General features: G+C 27.6%; 2 protein-coding genes across 6 annotated transcripts in view; both read right to left on the minus strand.

Moving 5' to 3' along the window:
- The window catches only part of LOC113547762 (WNT1-inducible-signaling pathway protein 2), a 268,501-nt gene that overhangs the window by 44,239 nt on the left and 196,763 nt on the right, over window positions 1-27,499 (minus strand). For all 4 annotated transcript variants that reach the window (XM_026948243.1, XM_026948242.1, XM_026948244.1 and 1 more), the window contains one exon: window positions 11,809-12,019. In XM_026948243.1, coding sequence (XP_026804044.1) covers window positions 11,809-12,019 — 211 coding nt within the window. The remainder of the gene's footprint in view (window positions 1-11,808; window positions 12,020-27,499) is intronic.
- LOC113547764 (deoxycytidylate deaminase-like) lies at window positions 1,562-4,988 on the minus strand. 2 transcript variants are annotated; one of them, XM_026948247.1, is made up of 4 exons: window positions 4,782-4,988; window positions 2,221-2,359; window positions 1,935-2,158; window positions 1,562-1,854 (listed from the first exon to the last, which is right to left on the minus strand). In XM_026948247.1, the coding sequence occupies exons 1-4, from the start codon at window positions 4,876-4,878 to the stop codon at window positions 1,607-1,609; spliced, it is 708 nt and encodes a 235-aa protein (XP_026804048.1). In that variant the 5' UTR covers window positions 4,879-4,988; the 3' UTR covers window positions 1,562-1,606. The 2 variants fall into 2 exon arrangements, with proteins under 2 accessions (XP_026804048.1, XP_026804047.1); XM_026948246.1 differs by having other exon boundaries at window positions 1,935-2,161.

The following is a 27,499-nucleotide window of genomic DNA, read 5'->3' on the forward strand; positions in this document are numbered from 1 at the left end:
GGTTGATTTATTTTTGCATTTTTTTGTTTGTCAATAATCATGCATTTTATCGGGAATTAAAATGTATTGATTCAACGAGGAATGGCTAAAAATAATTACAATAAAATGCTTTTTTAGCACAAGTCTTAAAGATGGATATCATAATATTATATTTATTTTATTTTGATGTTAAGAAAACATTTTGATTTAATATCGATAATTTGTGAAATATTAAACAATATTAAAATATTTTATCAATTAATTACATTTAACATAAACTAACGCGAAGGACGAAGTTATTACTCAGTAGATTTACTTATGAAATAGTCCCCGTTTTAGGCACTTTTCATATTATTCCATAAAAACTTATAATACAGTCTAATAATATTATGATAACTAATATATTTGATAAATATATTTTACGATTCTCAGTAAGTACCTATACATTTTTTTTTATTAACATACAGTACGCCATAATATTTTATCCTCGCATTATATATATGCCGTTAAAACAATTTTTCAAAAGCATATATATAGGTATAATATACGTCGAGCCACGAGTTTTGATGACATTTCCTAAGAGAATCGTTATTTTTATTTATTTATTTTATTGTATTGATGTAACGATTGCTATTAATTCAGGTATAGGTTAACTAAAATAGTATCAAGAATATGGAAAATACAAATTTAAAACTTAAAACAAAATAGTGATAATAAAATATATACTGGTGAAATAGGATCTAAATAAAGTTGAGATGAGAGGATCAGAGGAAGTAACATTTTATGCAAAGGATGGTTGAGTTCCGTTGCTTGGAGGTATGATTGTGGGGTAATTGATAAAGTAAATAATTTCTAGTGCTGTGGTAAGTTGTACGGAAAATTATAAACGAGAGTATGTCAAGGTTTAATATAGAACATATATTTATTTATGTATAATATGATATATTGATAATTGTATATTATCTTATTCAATACTACCTATTAGGTATATCAGTTGTTATACTAATAATAATAATATACACGCATCCATATTATTCATTTTTTTTTTAATTTTGAAAAATCTACGAGGTACACTTAAACTGATTTTTCCGAGAACTAAAACACTTTTAAAAAAAAATATCTCGAGCACTGCATTCAATCCACCGCAGACAGATTGATCAACCACGTTCGATTTGCAGTTAACACTTTACACCGGTGATGACTAATAAATATACACAATCATTCGGTTTTTAAATTATATTCCTTTTGATACAGGTAGACAAAAAAATCAAAAACTAGATAAGAAACTGGAACGTTAAGTAATCTTCAATCAATATAATAAAAACGATTTGCACCTTATAAGATTTTAAACTTAACATTCAAAATCATTATTTAGGTATGTCAAAAGGCATTCTTGACGAAATGAGGTTCACTATAAAATAAACAAAAATAAATCACATTGTTTTTTTAATTTTATTATATCATATATTTTATTTATTTCAAATGATAATTGTGAAAATAATAAGTAACTAACAATTATTAAATATAATTTTAAATATTATCTATTATAAAAATAAATATAATTTTAATAATGTTAGTTAAGGTAACCCATTTATAATATGATTTTTCTGGAGTATTAGGAAATTCGTTAAAACTTAAGTGTAATATTCTGTTTTCGAGTGTGTTGTTTCGTTAATACACCCGTTGCTTTAAACATCTTTTCAGATGCTTCATATTTACTCGATTTTCTTTTAGACAAATACACTACTTTTTTGATACCGGATTGGATAATTATTTTTGCACATTCATTACACGGAAAAAGCGATACATATATGATACAATCTTTCAAATCGATAGAGCTTTTATTTAACACAGCGTTCATTTCAGCGTGGCATACTAAAAATATAAACGAGAATTAAAATATGTATTATTTTATCAGCATAACATGAAAACATAGTCGAAAAATGATTATTTACCGTACGTCAATTTGCTGTCTAATATTGAATCTTTATTTTTAGCCCATGTAAAATCATCATCTTTACATCCTTTAGGCATTCCATTATATCCAGTGCCTACGATGATGTTGTCTAAATTAACAATACAAGCACCAACTTGTGTTACAGGATCTTTACTACGTTTAGCCATCAATAATGCTGTAGCCATGAAAATATCATCCCAGCTTATACAATTTTCTTGGTTCCTACTTATATATAACAATTTATGGTATCAAAAACTTTTAAATTGTATAATCTATAAACGTACTCATTTAAAGATTTCAATACTAGATCATGATCTGTATTATCATCATAGGGATTTGTAGTTTCATTAATTAAGCCAATTTGAGCTTCAGGTTCATCGGTATTAATTTTAAGTTTTTTATTACAATCAGCATTTTTCGTATCTACAATAACATCACTTTATAAATTAGTTTTTGAAATTTATTAATATACTTCAAGACGATATTTTAAAATAATTGACAATGTTTGTTTCATTTAAGGGGTGTCTTGAGAAGTAAGCACTTCTGCATTTCAAATAAATCGTCTTTTTACGCTTAAAAATAATTTATTTTAGAATTTTTATTTATTAAAATTACAATTTTAACGATTATTTTCGGAGTTGTTAAAGATTAAGTTATATACCTAAGGACAATGGTTTACAATAGGGATATATGCTTTTGTACATAACATAAAATATATTATTAAGTGATTCTATAATACATATTCTACTATATAATCATTATATTATTAGTTTAATTATTACTAAATACTAATAAGTATAATTGATCGTATAAGAGATCTAAATATAATATAAATGACTTAACTAATGTTTAACATATTATATTGTGGTTATTGGTACTTATAAACATTATACTGCAATACTATATATTATTGTAAATTGAATTAATTCCGTAAATGAATAAATACAGAGTTTTATAATATTGTGACCAAATTGAAAACATGTTAATTTTTTTTACTGTGTTCACAGAGACATAGACGTCGGGGTTTATTAAGTGTAAGCGGGCGATCGTGTTGATGCGTGAACTGACAGAACGCGCTTTAAATAGGTCAAAGTATAAAAAATGCATTTTAGATGCACCTAAAGACCGAGTCGTAAGTAATTCCTATAATTTATTAGATTCTATTAATTTAACTCCTCGCTTAACTATCAACATAATATATTAACAAGATAGTTTTGTATCAATTATATTTTAAATATTACAATATTCGTTATTTAATAATTATTACAATGTTCGAAATAAAAATGGTATTCGATAAACGGTTCCTTCCCAATTTTTTAAGTATTGTCTACAGGATGGTGGTTACTTATTATATTAGATTCATATACAAAAAAATCTTAGATTCGTTTCATCGCAACAGTATACATTTTACGTAAATTGTCTAAAGTCTAAGAGCTTTAAGTGAAAAAAAATTATACATATAGTTTATATTTGTTGAAATTTAAGCTTGAATTAACTCGATGATTGTTGTATTTAACACAAATAATAACATGACTTTATGATTACAATAACAGTACAATATAAATGAAACATAAAACTGAACTAGACATACAACGTATGACGTACCGTGTCCGATATTGAGTCTTGTACAAAACAATAGTCCTATATAAATATTATAAATACGTCGTTAACAACGTCATGTAGTCATACCTATGTACGTATGTGTGTGTGTGTGTGTGTGTGTGACATTAATAAGTATTGCTTCATATTACAATAGTAAGGTAAACTATGATTCCTAACATATTGGCATGTGCACCCGTATGTTTACAATAGGTATTAAATGCTTTTTAATTGATTTAAAAATTATAATTTATAAACTATATTAGATAATCTATTATAATTTACTAAATTGACTGAATAATAAATAATAAAAACATGAGTCAAAAAATATACAATTTTATGATCTTTATTATAATCATTTAACATAAGAAGCAACCCGGTCACAACAGCCTTGTATACTCGGGCGTGGCACCTTTCTGTTTATTGGCATACAAACCGCCAACGAAAATGGAATTAGTTAACAAAATCCTAAGGTATGACCTGTCCGTCAGCGACGAAAACCGATCGAGTTTAGAGTATAGGTATAAGGTATGTATTTATAACCATAACCAGGTTTTTAGAATATTATCATTGACCATTTTCCTAAGTGAATTTAGTTTAATAAGTCGAAAACTATTCATTAAACTTTGTATTTAGTTATGTACAATTTTAAAAAAATTTACAGTAAACAATGACGTTATTATATAAAAAAAAATAAAGCACTATTTGCCATCATCACTTTTAATGCTCCTAGAGTAGTATAGTAAATCTCAAGAATTTAAAATATCGTCTTTAGGTATATTTAATTTTTTCAATGATCAATCTTGTGAATCACACTCTCTATGTTTAATCAAAATATTATATTATTCAAATAAAAACAATTTTAATATTAATAACTATATGTATGTTACTATGTTAGATATTAAATTTAAATACGTGTTACCTGTAGCATAGATATAGATGATATTGATAGTTGATATAATTTAATACCTCAGGGCGTTCCCTAAACTTTTTCTCCAATGTTTTTATTAGAGATAGAAAAAATACTTGGGAACTCCATAACAAAAGTAAATAATTTTAATAATTGTTACTTTTATAGATATTTTTATTTTCAGTTTCTAATAGTCACGCTGAAATTAAGACAATTTTATCGATGTTTAAATTATTTCATAGTTTAATATGTTCCATCGAAAAGTGCTTATAATATGCTAATTGTTTACATATTTACTTGTGAAATCAAAAGTTTACTATTTTTCTGAAAACTTACGACAATTATTAATATTTGTTGACCCAATTTTAGAACACGAAGCACCTTCGTTGTCTTCGTTCATCGTAGAATTATTACTTTGTGAACAGCGTTTCATTGTAAAAAAAAATCACACAATTTATTTAATTGAAACGTATATGAAGAACACGAACGTAATAAAAATAAATCGCAAGTGAAACTAAACAACCACACAGGTTGAATACTGTGACAACACTGGCTAATGAACAATGACTGTGCTTTGTTCGACCATCAATTGTCGTTCTTATCTTAATTGAAAAAAATTTAATTTCAAAGAAGTAAGACTCGTAAAAAATACACGGAATTAACATTTGATGCTACTGTTTAGGCCACTGAATACGCAATTAAGAAATAATAATTTTTATAAAACTATAAAAGTATATCTTACTCTTACAAGTTGCACAGTATAAAATTAATTATAAATCATATAAATATTATTGTAATTTTAATATTAATTACTTTAATACAATGAAAAGACTAGTTCAAAAACCCCTGGAAACGCTGCCTTTTAAGTTTAATATAATATTAATTGGTCACATTTAATAATATATAAAAATAGAATAGTTTAACAACGACTACACTAATAAGAATCACTGAATAAATAAGCAAAATAAGTAATCATTAAATAAAATAGCAACACTCCTTAGTCATTAGTAGGGCTAGGATTTATATGCAATAACAAATTGTAAAATATGCATTTGATTTACCAAAATATGCAAAAATATGCAAAAACAAATTTTTATTATTTCTAGATATGTATTTTTATCATAATTCATAATTTATTATTATTACATTAAATATAAGTTTATATAATTACATTAAATATTAGTTTATATTATTACACGCTACTATGATATGTTGTTTCAAATTTTCAAATATGAACGACCGGCGATTTGAACGTAAAATAGATTTATACTGACTAAAACTCCTTTCCACATCACATGAGGTTATTGGTGCATATTTGAATGACGCGATTTTCCATGGAGTTAGATTAGTATCAATATCTTCTTCTTCATTTTCATATTCACCGTTTATAATTCTATGAATTTTTAATAGTGTTTTAAATCCCTTATTTTTTTTTAGTATAAAATCCATTTTAGTTTTTACCAATTCTGCTGCTCTCCCGTTACATTTATTCAGTTTATCTTTCACATTTAAAATAGTGTTTAAACCTTCGTCAAGGGATAGTGTACTTTTTTCTAGGTTAGTAATAGCTTGGATGAGAAAACAAAAATTACTTTTTAAATATGCCAAATCATTTTGTAAATGTTTGTCTTCAAACAATTCTTTTGATTTTTTAATTGATTCTGCTTCGTCGTCTAAATTTGATATTACAGATTTTATTGAATCAAAATTATTTGAATAGTATTTTACTGCATTTAACCATGTACCCCATCTAGTGATAATTGGTTGAGGTGGTAAAGGTAAATTTGGGAATAGTTCACGTAGTTTGATAATTCGGCTGGGAGCTTTCAAAAATACTTTTTTAATTGTCGCTATTAATTTATCAACAGTAGAATATTCATTTCGTAAACATTCGCTAATTCTATGAATCCCATGTGCCAAACATGTTAAACGAATTAAATTAGTGTATAACATAGTCAAGGAATTCGCTGATTTAACCATATATGGCGCGGCGTCAGAAACAAAAAGTAAAACTTCTTCGTACTTCACTCCTGATGACCATAATAGGTACATTGCATCATTAAATATTTTGCCAATAGTTTGGAAATTACATTTTTCTAGTTCTTCACACATTAATAGATACGGCTTTGAATAATTGTCTTCGTGGAGGAGACCAACTATGACGTTACAAACATATCAACCGTCAACGTCCGTGGTCTCATCTATTGAAACCCAAATTGGCCCATCACCAATTTCCGAACGAATGCGAGAAATAGTATTTTCATAAATTGAAGAAACATAGTTTTTGCGAATTGTAGACTGGTCAGGAACACATTTACCAGTATATTTTTCTAAAAAATTTTTAAATGATGGATGATTTAACTTCCATAAAGGTATATCCGATTCTAACATTGCTTGACATAAATCTAGAGGAAAATTCGCTTGTTTATTTTGGTTATTTAATGTATTTTTAATGAACGACTGTTTAGATTTGGCTTTTAAATTAATATTTTTGTTATGCTTGCCTGTATTTAAATGCTGTACCACCTGAAAACGTTTTGTTACGGGCACAGCTTGATCACAAATAATACAATATAATATTTTACCATCTGTTTTAAAAACGTCACTTGAAAATTCTTCTACAAATTGACGTAACTTGGCACTTTCACTTTGAACTTTCGGCATTTTATAAAATTGTTAACTGATACTGTTATTAAAACCACTCAAATTTTAAGTATAAGTGTCCGCACATTTACGCAACACACGTCGTACTAATGAAATTAAATACGTCGTTAAATAATGTGTAGGTAATCCTATCGGTCGTAGATAAGATTAGATGGGTAATATTTATACTAATATTTACAATTCGACGGATAAACCAAAAACTATCGGTATTATGAAATAAACGCCATTTAAAATTAACAATAATTTATAAAAATTTAAAAATTTAAGTTAAAAAAAAAATAAAAAACCTTAAAATCTATAAATATGCAATTATATGCATTGTGTTCAAAATATGCAAAAATATGCAAAAAAAAATTGATTTTATTTAAACGAGAGTAAGCAAAACCGTGGACAAATTTGACAAACAATCGATTTGGACTTAAGGAAAAAACATGCAAATGCATATGAATCCTAGCCCTAGTCATTAGTAATGAATCATTACATAAGTATTGCGTAGACTATAAACATTAGCCAATAGGTCACTGCAAGCAGTTCATCGGTCACACGAAAATAATTGGAATGGTTCACCTTTAAGTCACTTAAAAAATACTTCAGAAGTAGAGAAACTCGGTTTGTTTGTGTATTCCGTTTTGTTCTATTTTAATTTTCAGTCGGCCTCGTTTACACGATTATACATATTAATTTAAGCAATCAAATACATATTTTCATATAGTTGTTATATTTATTTTTACACAGTTACTTTTCTTTCTTTTAAGTTACATAGTTATCTTTTTATTAAGATCAAAATACCTTAAATAATACAGTTTTTGTATTATTTCCCACACGCCCTGTCACCAACACTCAAAAAATATATATAATTTAGATGAATACCTCTAAACTCTCATTCATCTTATTAATACGATTTGTACTATTCCGTGTTATTGATTATACCACTGTTCATATTTATTTAAAACATTTCCTGATAAAATTAAAAATATAAAGATATCACACACACACACACACACCCACTCATTTAATGTCCGCTTACACTACATATATCTATACTATACTAGATAAGGTACTTTCAGCCTTTTAAAGTGAGTATAATGAAGCCCAGCTGCGAGCGCTTATCACACGTTCGCCATATTTCAGATAGCAAAACAATATTATTAACACGTATGAAATACATACAAATTAAACATTTTTCATTTTGCTGAAGTATAGGTATTAAACTATTAAAGTGCTTTGATACACAAATCAGCTGGATAATATGTCTATAATGTTTTCTCTAGAAATAAATAATTTGAAAATATTATAAATACTTTTAAAATGTAGCTAATTGAGTAAATAGTATTCAAATCATTTTCCGAAACAAGTATTTGAACAACATTTCAAAAATAATTGTTTACAACACTAAAATTTAAAATAAATTCCCACTGCTTATTTAATTTCAAGAAACAATAATTATTGACATTTTTAATTTGTAAAAAATCAATTTTAGTTGTATATTTAATAGAGGAGAAGGGATTGTATGAACAGGATTTAGAGTACAAATATTAAAACTGTTGATACACAGATTATGTAAATGGGTTTTTAATTGCAATAAATAATTTACTACATGTAGGTATTATATAAGTTGTTTTTACATATAATTCACATTGGACATAACATAATAAATTTAAGAAATTGTCTTATGTATATAAATAATTGTCATACTTATTGGTTAGGTAATGTAAATAGGGCCCGGATTTTCAAAAGGGCACTTAAAATGTTAACTTAACGAACCAAAAAGTTGATAGATCAGCTACTAATTTAATTTACAATTATAAATGTTTTTATTTACGTGCATAAGGTATATATTTTTAAAATTGTTCATATTTTTACACATATTTTTACTTAAATGGTACGATACCAGCTCGCTCCACTACTGTATAATATTGTATACTTTTGCGATATCGTATACATATTATTATAGGTACACTCATTGGCTTAAAATTTTATAACGACAAAGCAATTATGAAACTAAGGACAAGTTTATTATCATTTTTCAATTTTTGTTTTGACTGTATTTTTTATAATAGTTCGTTCCTTATCAAGTGAACGATATAGTTTTAAATAAATAGTTCAAATATCGTATTGTACACTTGAGTAAATAATGAAAAGTTTGATTGTATTAGTCGGTTTTGAGCGACAAATATTTATATTATATTGTTCGATAATTTGTAATGTGTTATATTTTGACAAACAAATATACATTCTATTCTAATTATTATGCTGCAATAACGTGATAATAATAAGAGAATAGATTATATACTTGTAGATGACGTATTTATAAATTATTTGTTTATTAACTTATTATAAAAAAAAACAACAAGAATAATAAAATAAGTACAAAATAAATTTATAAATACTTTATAAAAGTATTTTAATGTTACCCTTATTGATATTTACTAAGTTCGAGAGTTGAACACATATTTTTTTTTTATAAGATCTGTTTGTAGTATTTTGGATTATTAAATTGTTCAGGCTATTTATTAGGTCTTATAAAAAATGAATACTTTTTTCCAATGTACCTACTTTAAAACTATTCTTAGAATTACGGATGTGTTTCATAATAAATTATACTGTGCTGATATATGTAGTATACACATATACATTAATACATATAGTCTTTACACTTCTTGACATTAAAAATTCCATTTCATTCGTTATAGTAATGTGTATTTTTTTTTTTTTTTAGTCGGATAATTAGGAAAACTATTGTTGAACAAATGCAAAATGTAATAATAATAATAATATTAATAATAACAATTTATTTTAAAAGTTATGTTTATTCGAGAAGTTCCCTTTATACAGAACGCTGTGTCATTATTTATGAACATGACGCAGTATATATACCTCCTTCGTGTATTGTTACAAAATTATATTGTTATAATAGCGTTGATAATTATTAGAAACCGGGGGTGAATCAAATGACAAATGAGCCAAGGTTTTAGTGAGTCGGAGATGAGTTTAAAGCTTAAATATGTAGAAGATCTTGTAGTAAATAAACCTGTACTGCTAGGCCGATTCGAATTGTACGACTTAATATATTATTTTTATGTACATGCGTGCTTATAAGTTACAATGTTCAACGTACTATACGTTATAAATTATTTAATTATTTTTTTCGTGGTTAATAGAAACGAACGGAATAGTTTAATCCAAAGCCTTAAGCACTGAATCAATGAACCGTTTTAAATTAAGCTGATATTATTACGTTTTGCTTGCCCAACTGTTTACTTATTACGAGTATCCACGACACCTAAGTATTCGAAGACCTTTGATAATCAAAAGTAAATTTATCCATAAAAGAAACGTGGTAAAATCTAAAATTGCAATGCTCGAACGTTCGTACACGCCAGATGAAAGACGCTTGTATTATGTATGTTATGCTGGATTGTAATAAATCACTAGTGGACGCCTTTTGCGTTTATAGGTAAATGAAAAATCATAGAAAACGTCAGACGCTCGTGCGTTTACAATATTATATAAACGTACGCACATTTTCTACGTCGAATAACAAAAAAAAAAAAAAAAAACGTTCACCAAAAGTCTTATATATATACACCTACTACTTATAATAAATGTTGGTGGGTAAACGTGCGCATAATATTATTTCGAATATCGTGCTTACAAGTATTATACTATACAATGTACATTGTACATATAATATATAGGTATGAAATATACCGATATACATATTTATTTAATAACATTACGTCACTTAATATATTTCACTTGTTATTTATTGACGTTCAATGGAAATGTGCAAACTGCGGGTCGATTCAACTGTGGAGAATTCGTTACGTTATGACGAACGGATATTTGAATAATACCAAAAACGAATCGCGTGCGTGCGCGCGCGCGCGCGCGCGTGTGTGTGAACGCGTTCGTGTACCTATACATAAATATGTATTTTTGTCGGGTAAACGAATATCATTGTTGATCGCTGCGGCGAATTGGTATGCGTGCGTGGGGCACGTAGGTAGATAGAGCCATATAGGTATTTTTTTACCGATCGGTGAGCTTGTGTGAAGGTGGATCGGTAGGGGCGGTGGAAGGGCTTGAGTATAAAAAAAAGCAAATCACGCACGTGTCGGCGGTAATCCGCTATGGGTGAAGATTTAGTAGAATTTCTGTGAAGAGGGAGTTACATTTTTTAAAATTAAGTTGACATTTAAATGGGCGAATATATATTTTCATAATCACGTGCCTCTGCTCCGTGTCTTAAGTATTTTTTGTTATCTAAAATACTACGTATTATACAGCACGAAACACAATGTGTGAATAATAACACTTATGTCAAACGTACCATTTTTGCAACAGCAAACAATCGAAAATGTGTTCAACTTTTTATTGAATATTTTTGATCAGAAAAATATACATTTTTATTTTCGGAACGAGATGGGTTGCGGAAAAGATAACAAACTGTTGACTGCTACAATTGCCCACTATAATAGACACCAACTTATAAAATAAACAATCATTTAAGTTCTATAATACGTTACGTTATTCGTCAAACGTTGATTTTTTTTTTACGAGGTTTGACAGTCCCCACTTAGTTCCACCAAATATCCGAGTGGACAAATAACGAGTATACTATTACGATTATTATTAAATCTATAATATATTATTTTTGTTCGTCCATAATAAATACGTATTTACAATGCCGACCTACCTCTGCATATGCCGGCCGGGCTGTAGTAGTCGTCGTACTGGCATACCAGACCTTTCCTTTGGTCACACACGGCAATGCCGTCGCACGGGTCTCCATCCTGTCGGGCGCACACGGGGCAGCAACCGCATCCGTCGCGGGTGTGCGGCACGCCCGGTTCGCAAACCGGGTCCCTGTTGGCGCACTGGCACGGGTAGGCGCAGTGGGACCGAACCTGCGTGTGGGCGAGACAGAAAAAAAAAGATGGTAAACGAAAAAAACAAAAACATTGTTTGATAGAACATTGATTTATCGATTGTCTATAATGATTAATATATATAAATACATGCACATATCGGTATAGGCATAGGTACGATATAATATAATATAATATTAAATATACGTGAATACGACATAAATTCAATGGCTGAAGAGTGGGTGCACCTATGCGGTTAACGAGAAGATTATACAGGGTGTAATTGATACGACTGACAAAATGTAAATATCCAATTATGCAACTAAGTCGGTCTTCTGAATATTACATATTTAACATGGGAAAAAAAATGTTTAAGGGTAGGTATATTGTAGGTATTTGTAGAAGGTATATACTCGTACATATAATATAGTTATCGAGTAAATGACATTTGTCGGTTACTATTTAAGTGACGCTCTGTAATATACCCAATTTATTATCCACTATATATTTATAAACACACATTGTAATTCGTTAAGCATGTACACCACAAATTTCTAATTTAGTAATAGATTTATTAAAATTCTGATTCTGATTTTTCGGGATGTTTAAATATACGTAAAGACTATATTTTTAAATTCTTGAGATTTTTCGTACTACTTAAAGGGTTTTCTCATCAACATTTCAGAAAAATTATTCTCTAAGTAATTTACAGTGAAAAATAGGTTTCGCTTTTGAAAAACTGAGGTTTGTATTTCCACTAGTTAGTCCGTAAGTAGTACAAAACATCTTAGGAATTTGAAAATATGTCATTTAAAAAATTGATATTAATAACTAAAATAGTAATAAAAGCTAATAAATTAATAACTAATAATTGAAAAAAAAGTGATTGTGTATGATGATTAGTGAAGCACCCTGTACAAACGAACGATGACGACGGGCAAATCTACCTGCGAAATCCAGTGCAGGTGGGGGGTGGGAGCGGTGCGTATTGTCAGCCGCCGGATATTTCTCGGACTTTGCAGGGTCACTATATTTAATACGGACATACATAATGTGCATATATATTATAGATACCTCGTGGCTCGGGCAATAAAACAAACGAAATCCACCCTCCCGAACAGTTCAGCTTGCGTAGGAAAATTTATCTGTTCGGCCCGTTTTGTGCGAGGACGATTGTCCAGAGTATTATCCCGCAGACTTTTGCAGTTTAATTTCCGAGCGGTTTCCGCCCCGGTCGTCATAATATTATTATTATCACACAACGGGTTTAAATAATATAATATCGATGTTCGCGCCCTTCAAATACGCTTACCTATGCTTCCGATGATTTTAAGTTTTTCAACTTAAACGTGTCGAAAACAATTTTTTTTTAGGATCCTCCGATGGGGGCTTTATTTTTTTGTTTTTAGTATTTTTATTTTTGTTCGCGGAGGGGGGGGGGCTTAAGACGTTTCGTCATTAATTGCGCCTGCGGGCACTACGCGCTTACCACGCCAAAAGTCGGCCGTGCGCGTTTCTCAGGCACATCGCTTTGGCAACTACCGTAAATAGGTCGTCAAGAATCGTTTCGGAGCGGCGGCGAGCCAATTTGGCTCATGATTGTCGACGCACCGTTCCCAGTTGCTATCAATAAGTCTTAATTTTTAATGTCTCATGCCACTTCACAACGGCGCTTATTATACATAATGTATTATAATATTATAGTCAAAATATGATCGATGGACTTATTCGGTGACAAGACGCACGCGCCTATATATTCGCATCAGCGATTTTGTAATTTCGCCAAAACTGATATCATACTGACTCGATCGGTGTCGCGTTTGTAATATATTCTCATATATTATAAGTATCACGCTTGCGTATACAAGTTAACGTTGAAAATTATAATATTCCAGCACAATAATAATATTGTTAACTGAAAAAATCTACGTTGACTTTTTTTTAAATTATTATTGTTTTTACGAATTTTCGATTATTTATGTGGAATAAGTAGCTTAAACTTAACATAATATTACTGTTACTATTGTTGTACCAAAATACCAACATTTTGATTTATAATAAATGATTTTAAACCATTTAATTCGCCACTACATAGTTATGGGAAATAATATAATATATATATTTATTATTCTAGTTAAAAGTATGTTTATTCCAATTTTATGTTAATGTACGCATTAAATAAATGAAAAAAATTCCAAAATATAGTATACACGCGTGGAGTCATATACTGTATATAATTTATTCATAAATATTATTGTGATAAATATGTTTCATGGAATATTCAACGTTTATTTGCGACCGTATTTTACTGCGAGTGTGACAAAACATAAGTCAAGTATGATAAAAAAAAAATATATATATATTTGATTTGTTCTTTGTATGGATACTGTACTTTTGTTGATCGCACAGAAATATATGAAAATTGTACGTTTTCTATGATGCAAAATAATACGATATGGATACAATACACAGGAGTGTTATTGGATTAAGGCACCTGAAGAGATTTACACGGTGTTTTATGTCAGACGAAATATGTGTTCCACTGAGAATTTCCTATCGGTACTTTAAGTTAGCGATTTCTCTCGATGCACGAATTAATGTTAATCTCATTTTATCGTCACATAGTATTTTTCGTTAAACTCGAAAAGCTTTTAAACTCGGAAAGTATAAGTAATAATAACGATATTGTAATTAGATACTACTTTTTTAATCACACCTATCTTTTTCACCATTGGGCGTGAACCGATTATCTCGATTTGCTTTTTTTTTTCATCAAGTAATTTTAGTTTGGTATCGCTTTCGATCCCATTACAAACACACACTGCAGTGTAATATAGGGCACATAATATATGTTTTTTTTATATTTTCTATTAAAACATTGCATTGTTACTAATTCAAAGTGGGATACTAATAATAATTGTTTTTCAACAACCATGTAAATATACTGCAATGTGCAATTAATACCTTCTAGAAGTATTAACGCAAATATTGTACTTTGAATATTAAGTGCTCATTTTAAAAGATTTAAACACTGAATAAAATTATTACTGTTTAAAAGTGTAACAGTAACTAAATGTAATTAATTCTAATAAGTTTTAAGTATACACAATTTTAGATAGAGGTTCATATTTTGAAAGTTCGTAGGTTATTAGGTTTTTAAACATACTTTACACTTTACACAGTTATACACCCGTTTTATTCGTCCATTTATCCGTCAGTAGTTATTAATACATAGTTATTATTGTTGATTTGGTTAACAAGGAGATGAATATTATTATTAAAATTATTATCATCAATATATTATGGTTTTACATTAGTGGCTATTTAAAGCACAGCAAGATCAAAGACCAATAATCGGTCTAAAAAGATTTTTTTTAATATTTGCTAAAATTATATCATAAATTACAGTTATTACTACACGTTCTGTTATTTTCTAAAACTGGATAGAATTAATTTATTTATTTTTAGTTTACCTTTAAGTTATAACAGAATCGTTATAAAATACAGCATTTATCGGTATTAAAAATAATATTGTAAATACTAAGGTTTTTACACATAAGTACTAAAAGGTTATACAATTATTTTAAAATTGTACATGGAATTTTAGTTTATTGTTTAAAATATTGAAGGAACCTGGACTTACAACAAACATCTAATGATAGGTTTTGTAATTTTTTAATTTGATAAAAAGTGTAATGGCGTTTCTTTTTTTCTACGATGTGTATTAATGATACATTTTTTTTTTTTTTTAAGGAGATGATCTATTCCTAAGGAGCACTAACATTATATCTGTTTAATGGGATACATATTTATATTTATATTAATTAATCACGCTAATGAACTGATAATAATAAAAAAATATAAAATGTTCGTGATAATCTTTGGTGTAAGCAGTCCTCCATTAATGATACTCCCGGTAATAATACAAAAGATATTTGTATTTATTATATTTTTAAAAAGGTATAACCTTAAACTTTCATAAGCTCAGAATCACTTTTTTTTTTTTATTACATTAATTCCGATATAACATTTTAATATACCGCTATTATGGGCCAAAACAACAAAAACGTCTTGTGTGCTCAACAATCAGTGTCTATATCCTGATTTTTTGTTGTTGTGTTATTTTAAATTACGTTGTTTATAATGCAATGTAAATATGCCAATTATAATTGTAAAAAAAAAAAAATCACCTTCCCGTTAACAATATTATAGAATATGGATACTTAATGAAAATTTAAATGAAACTTTTTAATCTGCAGGAACAAATTATATTATACATTTATATAACTCTATTGTATTGAGTAAGCGTTTTAAAAACGGTGTACCTACATAATTAGACGGAGTATTTTTTATTTTTTTTTTTTTTGAAAAGACGTGATTTAATATTAACTATTAGTGACTTGTGGCTCGCTGTATAAAAATATTAGGTTTTGACATTATACGTTTAATGTTTATATTATTTTTATGATATAATATGAATGGAATATAATAATTATAATTTATTAAAATATGAAAACCTAGCATTTTATGTGAGTTTTAAAAGTATTACCTAATAATATTGTTATTTGTTTGTAATAAAACGTACAAAATACATGTTTTTATGTCATAAACACTATTGTATAATAGCCAATAGGTATGTCTATTGATAGCATAGAATATAGATGCTACTTATGATTTTTATTTTGTATGAATAATTTATACAATGCGTATTATGTATCATGTTTTTTAATATAACCACATAATATACATTTTTATCTAAGTCAATTTGTAATTTATACAATGAAAATAATTTTATACTTTACTTATTTTATCAATTGTTAAGGGTCAATAAAAATATGAAGTTTTATTACAAAAAAAAAAAAAAAAAAATTGAATCCATTTAAAATAATTAAATTTCCTTTAACTTAATTATTTTATGTAATTATGCCAAGCTTATTAACCTACTATAATTGATTTCCAAACTAAACTTTTATAGTTGAATTATCTATATTTTTTTGTTGTATTCATCACAAGCTACTGTAATAGTATATAATATACTAGTACGGGACCAGAGATTATTTTTTAAACTTGTTATCAATATACGTTATATTATACATATTTATAGTATTAGAAATATAATCTGAGAAATTAACAATAAATTATACGAGTTTTTATTAAGAAATTATTTTGAAATTTACGTAAACAAATTTTTAGTCTCTAGATTTTACTTCGTAACCATTGAAACATTTAATTGAGAAAAATGTGAACATTATAAAAGTTAGTTTATAAATGAAATAATGTTTAATGTTGATGCACTTCAATAAGTCTTTCTTCTTTGTCGAAGACGAATTGTCTGTATTTTAGTAAATATATATAAGGCTATATATAATCATACTTTTCGTTTGAAATGTTTTAAATGGAAACTCAATTTAGTGTAATATAAACATACAATAAGCTTTTAAAATCCATCGTATTTAAAAGTTTCAAATATTATAATTCAATGATGTATTTTGGTTGAAATTTCATTAACTCATATCACCAAAAACAAGTTAGAGTATTAACAAAAAATGTTTATAAAAAAATAAAATATAAAATTGAATTGTATAATTAAATATAAATCTGAGCGGTATTACAAGTATACATTTAAGTTATAAATGTATTTTTCTATAAGTACTTTAAAAATAAATATCCTAATACTCAGGTTAAGAATATACGATGGGATACATTATGATATTTTACTATTTAATATATTTATTCTTTAATTAAAATATACCACCTGTATTCAATATATTATTTTTAAACTGGGTACTTACTTATATTCTTATGGTTGAATCAGATTTAAAATGTTTATAATAAGTTATTACTAAGTACATGCATAACAGATAATTTATTTCATAAAACGGATATAACTACATGTTTGAATAAATTATCATTATTTTTAAAGTTTTCCCAGTAGTTATAACAGTATAAATAGCTTTATATCATAAGCCGTGTACTCCCCTCTCTTTACCCTTGAGTATTTGATAAATCCACGACCCATTGTTTTAAAACAATATATAAAGTGTACTTCTAAAATGAAATAATTTTAGCTCTTTAAAATTGTTTTTTTTTCTATTATCTTAATTTGTCTTAATGCAGCTAGTACATTACACTTATGGTTTTTAGTTTTAAAAATCGAAAATACAATTTATTGTATGTTAATTAAAATTTTTATTATAGGCTACGAGGAGTAAAGAATTCCGGACGAATAACAGTGATTTGTTTTAGTACAATATTATAATTCACAAATCACACTTTTGATGTTTTTCTTTACGGTTCATTAATTTGTTAATTTAAATAAATAGTTACATTTTGATGAACCGCTGGATTGTAAACTAATCGTAATACGCGTTTATCGACCGGTCCAACAATGGTATGAAAACTGTAAGTTATTTATATATTTCCATCGTATAGTCTTCACGAAAAGACGTTTGATTAAATATAAAATTAAAACGTGTCCGTCGACCCATGACTGCAGTCTGTACACATAAAACGGAATTCAGTGGATTTTACATTAAATAAAAAATAATTTGACATTCGTTTCGCGATCGCTCCAGTCTACCAGAAAATACGACGTTAACACGTAAAAATAGGAACCGGAAAGCAATGTCTTATTGACTTTTGCAGCGCATAGGACGCCGTCGCCGGTTGTATAACACATGGCCCATTATATTCTGTATTAGATTCTGTTTTGCAAATACGTTTGTTTTCCGGGCGCGACGAGAACAAAAAATAATAATAAACTAATCAGAATCCGACGTACATATCGCACAACTATTGTCGGAATGCTCGATGTAAGGCGTTTTCCGGAATTCGTTTGAAATGGAAATAAGCAAAAATTAATTTTTCCCCAGAAAACGTTTACCGGTCGGCGTCAAAAGTATTCGTGCAAGCGTATCCGGCTGAATTTTCGGAATTCCATTAGGTACGCAGAGTTTGGCAGTGAAAAATAAAATAAAATTGGAAGACGGGAAGAAAAAGAAATGAAGGAAAACAACGATATGCGTAGGAAAAGGAGACGGGGACACATTTCTGAGGCGTCCTCGGGTGTGCAATTTTGCGGACGTATCCGCATGTGAGGTAGGTTCTTTGAAATACGTGCATAGGAATATTGCGCGCGAACAACGTATTGTTGTTTAATCGACGTGCGTAAGTATTTTATTGCGGCGCGGTAAGACGGAAAATGGCTGCGTATCGTGTCGGGAGGTGTGACATGGTCGCGTCTTTCGTGACGTGTATATAGTACACATCATAGGTACAATACGAATGGTTGGCAATGTCGGCCGTTATTAAAAGGTAATGCGATTAACCGATGACGAACTCTATTTCAATAATTATAACATACATATATTACGAATCGTGTTGTACACATCGAAACTACTAAACGGACTTATGTGTGTGTGTGATACGGTGCACATCGACATTATAACGTATAGTCTTTGTCACTCGTTCCCTGAAAACTATGACAATCATTATTAAAGATTTACTTAAAAATTGATGCACAATTCCCTGTTTTCAGAGAGTTGATGGCGGTTTTCTTGACTTTTGAAATATCGTTTTAAAGCCGCGTATGTGGCGTGATATTATAGTCAATACAATTCAAAACACCTTATCCGCAGGACAAAGTAAACTTTACCAAATTTTACACGGCATAACCATTTTATAGATCTATACTTTTCGTTATATTATATTGGTAACGGATCATTTTACTGATGACTCAAATTATCGTTTTTTTTTTTTGTATATTAAAAAAAAATACGTTTGCTCATTGAATAATTTTCGTTTGAGTGGAATCACTTTGAGGGTGAGTGTTCGAAGAACACGATTGTCAGATTTTTAGCGATATGCATAATGGGATCAATTAGAATAGCTGTTACAGCTAAGCTGTATTACCATTTATATTGTTTTAAATATTCGTCGAAAAGCGAAAAAATATTAGATATACCTATTTTTGTCTGTAACTTCAAATATATATTTTTTAAACTGCATAAATTAGTGATATATCTTAAATATTATTCTACATTTTGTGAAGATTATATTTAGATTGCAATAACCTTCTTTTGAAAAATAGACATAATTCAAATATTATAATGCATAGAAATACTATAATTTTACATTATTTACTCAAACAAGATATATGTTATATTTTTACAAAGAAATATAGTTTTTTTTCTCTCTATAATGCGTTTAACGTGTTCGTATAATAAAATGTATAATGTCTATTTCGTTTTGTTTTCTTAAAAGACGTACTGTTTTTATTAATAATGTGTCGTGTTAAAAACATAGTATAGTTATTGAATTCTTCGACGGTTGATTGGAGTACGATTTTATGCCGTTTAAAATATTATTTCATTTGCTTCATTATTTAAATCGTAAATAATGATATTATATCAATACTATACGTACAGTCACAAGATGAAAATCGCTCGCTTATACTCGATTTTTCAACACAAAAGTATAAAACTCGTCCGACACATTTTTCCTATTGATCAAGATTAAATGAAATAAGTTCCGGGCACCCGGTGGGAAATCACTTGAGTTTCCGGCGTATGTGCGAAGGCAAGTGTAATTGGTTCAGGAATAATATTAACATCATCCTTTTAAATAACGCGGTCGTTTTGTAGTCGTTTGCTTAAGTACAAAATATATACGTGAGCTCCGCATATTATAATCTATAAACGGATAGCAGCTGTCTGCCGATGTTTTACGAGTATAAAGGAAACTCGTACTGTATTATTATTACTATTACTGACAAGTTACAACGAACGATTTCCGGTTATGACGTTTTTCCGGATATATTACATTATTCGTATACATTTCATACAGCGCACACCACTCTCGTATTCCTCCGCCAAAGCCGATCCCTTTGCACATACGTTTTCTACCTAAATCGTACACTCCGTGGTTACGGTGTGTGAGCGTATAGCCTGTCGGTTGTAGGTGGGTGGAGGCCGTCAATTTTACGTCCTATGCACGTACTATATATACATTATACACACAAACAAACGTAGTAGATAAGAGAAAACGTCAGCCCTCGGGACAGGCTTAAAAACTAAAAAGTAAATATGAAAAAAAGAACCCCAAATACTCGTGAATGCATTATAGCAATTGACTGCACTGCCTACCGTATACGTGTGTATATACAATGGTATATTATCTGGTCAGAAGGGGGACAGAATTTGTCTCTGTATCTCTCTATTTCTCTCTTTTCCTCTATATATATCTCTCACACACCCCACTCACGTCCATATATATTCATCACATATATTATTATGTTATTCCACCACCAAGCCGTTCGGAATACGATACCCTAGAGCACGTTTAGGCTAATGATATGCACACATCATCCTTTTGAATGATCTTCGCGCACATATATTATAGGTGCGCGTGTATATGAAATGTAATAACTAATAATACACGAACAAAATAAACACGAATGGTTGTCGTCGTCGCATTACGGAGCGTGTCAATAGGTATTTGATATGATATCGTCTGCAACGATATTATATATTTTTTGAAGAATAGTACAAAAATTAAAATAATCCAGAAATTTCAAATTATATGCATATTATTTTTGGTTTAACAATTAGCATTAAGTTTCCGATTAAAAAAAAAAGAAGTAAAGAAGTTTATATTAAGGTCACAATATACTTAACACATTATACTTAAGCATTTACAATTTGATAAAATCCGGGTTTCCTCTGAATTATTTTGTTATTATTAAAATGTTATCTTAGTTTCGGTACTTCGATCATATTATGCAATTTTTACCTTTGACAATTTGAATTTTTAGCATCAGTCGATCTAATTCTATTTGATTATATGACTGTGTTCCCGATTTAAACGATATTAGTTGAGTGAAATTTAAAAAAAAAAATTGCAACATACAGACAAAATACATAATTTTAAATCATTTTTAAATTACATAAATACGTATTTATTTTTTTCGCATTGTTATCAGTATAGATTTTTGATTTCGTTTTGGATGTATAATATTATTATCTTCAGATCATAATAACTAGGAAGGTACACTTAATTAATGATACCGACATACCATGTACAAATACATAACGAGTTATTGATTTATTTTTAAGTTTCAAAATTAAAGTAACCTTTCAGTATGACATAGCATCGGAGGTGTACGTTTTTATTTATATATTATGCATTAAACATGATACACGCGCGTTTGGGTTGACGATATTCTTCCTGTGTCATTCGTCGTTCTATAATATATAGATTATACATAATAAATAAGGTATAAGTACATAAAACAATACAAACAATACCAGCGAAATCAGATCGTATTTAAAATACTCACTCGAATGATGTATCACACGAAATTTCCATAACGCTACACGCGTATAATATATCATCAGTACGATGCCAAAAATCGCTCGTGCAACGACGCATTGTGCGACGATTAAATGCAGATTTCGTTCCTTATCTTATGTGATGCAGTTGGTTTCTGGTATATCGTGTTATAAATTATAATAATATCGTACATACCGTCCTAGCATTATCATAATAGCTATTTGTCAATTTTAATATTGTAGTTGGCATATTATAGACAACGGTGAAACCTACGAATGTTTTTGGCCACTTGGAGATAATCATCTGATACTAATAATTTCGATTAAAATATCTGAACGGTTTTCAATGTACATCAAAATATTACAATAAGAAATTATTTTAACATGATCAATCCAGTCAACCATAATAAAATATGGTTTATGTTAATCGAGTTTTTAAACTTACGACATAAGTTTTTTATAAATCGTTTAAAAAATAATTCGGTATTCTAAACGTCCTCTACAAGTGTTCTAAGTATCAATTATAATGATTAAATTGAAATTCTTATAAAAGTTTTTTTTTTTTTTTAATTGAAAATAGAAAAAAAAATTACAGTCTGTATTTTACATAATATATTAAGCAAATGTGTTGTAAAAAGGAAAATATAGACGCAGTGGCGCTCATCGGCGCGTGCTTAGCATTCCCCTTCGGGACGATGGTACCGAATATATTATATTGTATGTACAATGTACATATATTTTATGAGAACCTGTCGTCGAAAGTATTAAACCTGATCCCACTCTATTCGAATTTATAGCGTTTCACAAAGATCGGAAAAACTAAAATGAATACATTTTTCATATTTTTTCGATACACCATTTTTGGTCGAGCGTTCAACTGTCTGCTATGATTTGTCGTAGTACAAGTATCGTTTGATATCATAACTAGTCATCAAAGATCATTTATTGTACCGTTTTATTAAACTCAACTATCATTGCGGCTTAAATTGTATCCACCAATCATCTCATACGCATATTCATGTAGGTACGTCAATCCGGTTAGGTACCCGGTGGGTAGGTCATTAGGTTAAGCAGAGGTTCCCAACTTTTTTTGACTCACGGCACCCTTAGTCGTTTTCTAAAAATCCGGCGGCACCCTGGTTGAGAATTTCTGGGATAAGACATCGTTTTACGGGATTTTTAATTATTCATTAGACATTTATTTCCGAATTTCACAAAACCAAAAAAGTTATTGATTTGTGAACTATTGACACAAATATTATGAAATAAAAAATGATTTTTGTGAATACTTATTTGATTTATTAGGTCTGAGTTATACTGTAGTTATCAAATGATATTCTGGTCTATATAAATTTAAACTAAATTATTATATACAGAGTGATTCTTTTATCGTTACACACTCATTATTTCGTCAAGTATTAAATTTTTTTCATTTATCTTTTTTCAAAATATTTTGTATCATGCTTTTCTCAAACTGTATAAAATTTTTATTTTTTCCACCCTTTTTTTTAATAGTGAAACCACTATCAACTTTTGATTTTAAAACGGTAACTTTAAAATGTACTAAATTAATAGGGCTGTTTTTGTTATTAATTTTAACGTTCAAATTATCAAATTATTATTTTTCATTAATTTTTTAGCGAGATATAGCGTATCAAATTTGGGCGGTTTTTGATTTTTATAATATCTTTTATTTCTGAAGACCAGTAGTAAACTAGTAACATGGGTAATAGATAATAAAATGTACATAATATATTTTCATATATAATAAACTCGTTATCGACTATCGACTCAGTGATGAACTTTGTACCTGTAGTTTTACCAACGTCCCACAGTCGTAATAACCTGTAAGATGAACACCTAAAAATTTCAAACTACCCAACTTTGAGCAGCTATAACTCATTATTAACGATTAAATCAAAAATTATAATTTTAATGTTAAAATTTATAAGATAAAATAGCCTTACTATTTTATGACATTTTAAATATAGATTACCATTTGAAAGTAAAAAGTTGATGGTGATTTCATTACAAAATGTTTTGAATTATTTTTTTTAGTTTTTAAACTTGATCGTTAGATTTAAATATAATTAACTGTTTTCTGTATGAATGTTACAAATTAAGTAGTTAATTTGTATACATTTCAGTATTTCAGTTAACATTGTTGTTTTAATATGCTAATGTACATTATTTATATTCTAGTGTGATATTATAATTTATCTGTCAATTTGATTAAATCCCATTGAGCCAATTACTTTCGGATTCTATTACACTTGTACTAATATTATTTATATATTTTTTTTTTGTTTCAAGTAGATTAAACCTCAATCTTCGAGTATTATTATAATAACTTAATTACTTAAATTAAATATTGTTAAGTTGATAATTTTCCTTATTATAAAATAACAAACGTTAATATTATTCATTAATAAATTTTATATATTTAAAGCATATTCGCTGATTCTTTGAATAGTTAATAATCATTATTTCAACTTTATTTTTTTAGTTTATGTGTATATTTTAATTTTACTTCTGTGTCACTTTACTTCACTTTTATTATTTAATTATTTAGCACAAAATTAATTGAATGTTTGTTTTTTATTTAAAAAAACTCATTTGAAATTTTATTTTTTTACGTATAAATTCTTAGAAAATTATTCTGATTCGGAGTAGAAAGGGCATTATAGAAGGTAGGTTGCTACCTACTCCAAGGATGCAAACTCAATGTTCAGCTGGAAATTATTTTACAATCCATTAGTTTACAAGTAGAAGTCTATAGGCATTATTTCATAATATCTATAAACAAAAGTCCTTTTTTTCTTTTTAATAAAACTTATGATATTACTTGTATTATAATATGTTCACAATGTATTGATTATTACACGAAAAAACTTTTATATTTTGTTTACTTTTAAAACTTTAAACGTGTGTAAAAATATCTATGATCAATGAACTATGATCATTTGTTAAACACAAACAAAATAAATAAGATATGTATAGAATATAGATTTAAGTAAAATAATAATAATAATAATGTATTATATACAAATGTAATGATAAGATTAATTTTGAAATATTATAAAACTTATAACATAAGTTTTAATTATTGAACTATTTTTTTTTTTTAAATATTATTACAGTTTTAATATTATGTTTATAGGTGTTGTATATTATTTTGTTTCCTTTTTTGTGTATATAGTGACTGTTATAAGAAAACTTTTTACTACTTTTTTTTATATATAAATTATTTTTGACATAGGTATTATTTACATATTTTATATTATAAAGAAAATTTTATATATACATGAGTGTTTTTTTGTTAATAAACTTTGCAATGATTTTTTTTTTTTTTTTTTTAATTCAATAGTAATGTAAAATGTTATGTTCAAGACAGTTTTTTTTAAACATAATATTTGTATATAATTATGTGTATTTGTTTTCTTTGTAAATTTTTGTATTTTTGAAAATAATTTTTTAACTTAATTAAAAGTTTCAAGTGCTATTAAATTTATTTTTAACATTTTGTTTTTGCAATAGTAAAATATTTTACTTTTTTTATTATTTAAATCACGGTAATTTTGTGGGGCTTTTACTTTTTTTCATATTATGAATTTATCCTTTTAATAATATAATAATTTTCTAAAATTTATGTTGTATTAATAAATGTTGCATCTGTCTAAGACTTAATCAATATTGCTAAAATATCATTTTTAATTTGTCTAAAAAAAAGAGTGAGGTTAAATATTGAAATTTATATGTTCATAACAATGTTATAGTCAATAAACAAAAAATCGTCTGATGTGAAAATTATTTAAAATCCTAAAGTGAGCTTTTTTTATAATTAATGTATTGTTATAAATTTTTTTAAATTACATAAAAAAACCAGCATAAATCTCATTTTTATAAGAAATTGTTTGGCTTTTGTTAAAAATACCATCACATAAATAATTAGATATAAAGTATTATAATTTATTGTAATCATATCTTATAAAGTATATAGTACCCATATTCAACATAAATATACCTTTGATCATGATAAATGTTTATTTAAAATTGTTATTTTCAAACATGAGAAGAAAAATAAATGTTTAACAGTAAAAAAAAATCACTTGACATTGACTTATACTTCTTAATAAAATATATCTCATATTGGTCTCAGATGGTTATATCAACGGCAGAACATTAAGTTATATTTTTCAATATTTTATTACCTCCTAACTGCAGCGAGTTTAACGAAAATTGTAACATTTGAAAATAATAGAAAGTTCAAAGTCACACATGTGTGTGTTAAAAAGAGAACTGTTTGTATGACATGTAAAATGTTTACTGAAAATGTATTGTTTTATATAGTGAGAAATTCATTTGGGTGAAATATTTCATATTATGTTAGTCAAAATACATAGAAAAATGTATAAAGTATAATTTTTGAAAATAAAAAAAATAATTGTCGTATATACCTTAACATTTTAAATATAGTAAATATAAAATATATAAATTAAATATTACTAGAATAAAGTCGTTACTTTTACTATAGATTGGTTTAGAAGTTCTGAAACTAATGATTTTATAATTATAAATGAATCAGTTTTTTTCTTTAAAAAATAAAATAATTTTTTGATAATGATATATATATATATAAATAGGTTGTTATAAATTGAAATTCAGCTGATTGAAATAGATTGTATTATTAAAGGTAATTTTCTCAATTGTGTTTTAGTTCTTGATTAGTATATTATTTACGTTATTTGATTGCTGTTTGAAGTATGCACATCATCATATTTTATATAACAAAAACCTTGAGATATTAATTAATAAAGAATTTAATAAATATGAAATTGGTTTCAGCTCAGAATATAATGATTTATTATTCATTTCAAATAAGATGAAATTCCAGATATTTCAATTTCTTTATATCGAATTTTTATCGTGGTATTTTTCGATTTTAAACTAGATATCATATGAAAATTTTTGTGAAAACTACATAATTTTGTCATAAAAAAATGAGACTAACTTTCAAATTGTCTAGTTTTCACAGCTGTGGTATACCTGTAGTGGTGTAAAATATAAAACGATATAAAAAGCAGACACATCCAGAAAAAAGTGAAAATATTCGTTTTTATACCCGTCGAGATAAAATACGTTACCGACTTGTGTAATGCTCGGTGTCGTCTCCGTCACCCACAGTTATTGT

Source organism: Rhopalosiphum maidis, chromosome 1 (genome assembly GCF_003676215.2).
Source record: "Rhopalosiphum maidis isolate BTI-1 chromosome 1, ASM367621v3, whole genome shotgun sequence".
NCBI lineage: Eukaryota > Metazoa > Arthropoda > Insecta > Hemiptera > Aphididae > Rhopalosiphum > Rhopalosiphum maidis.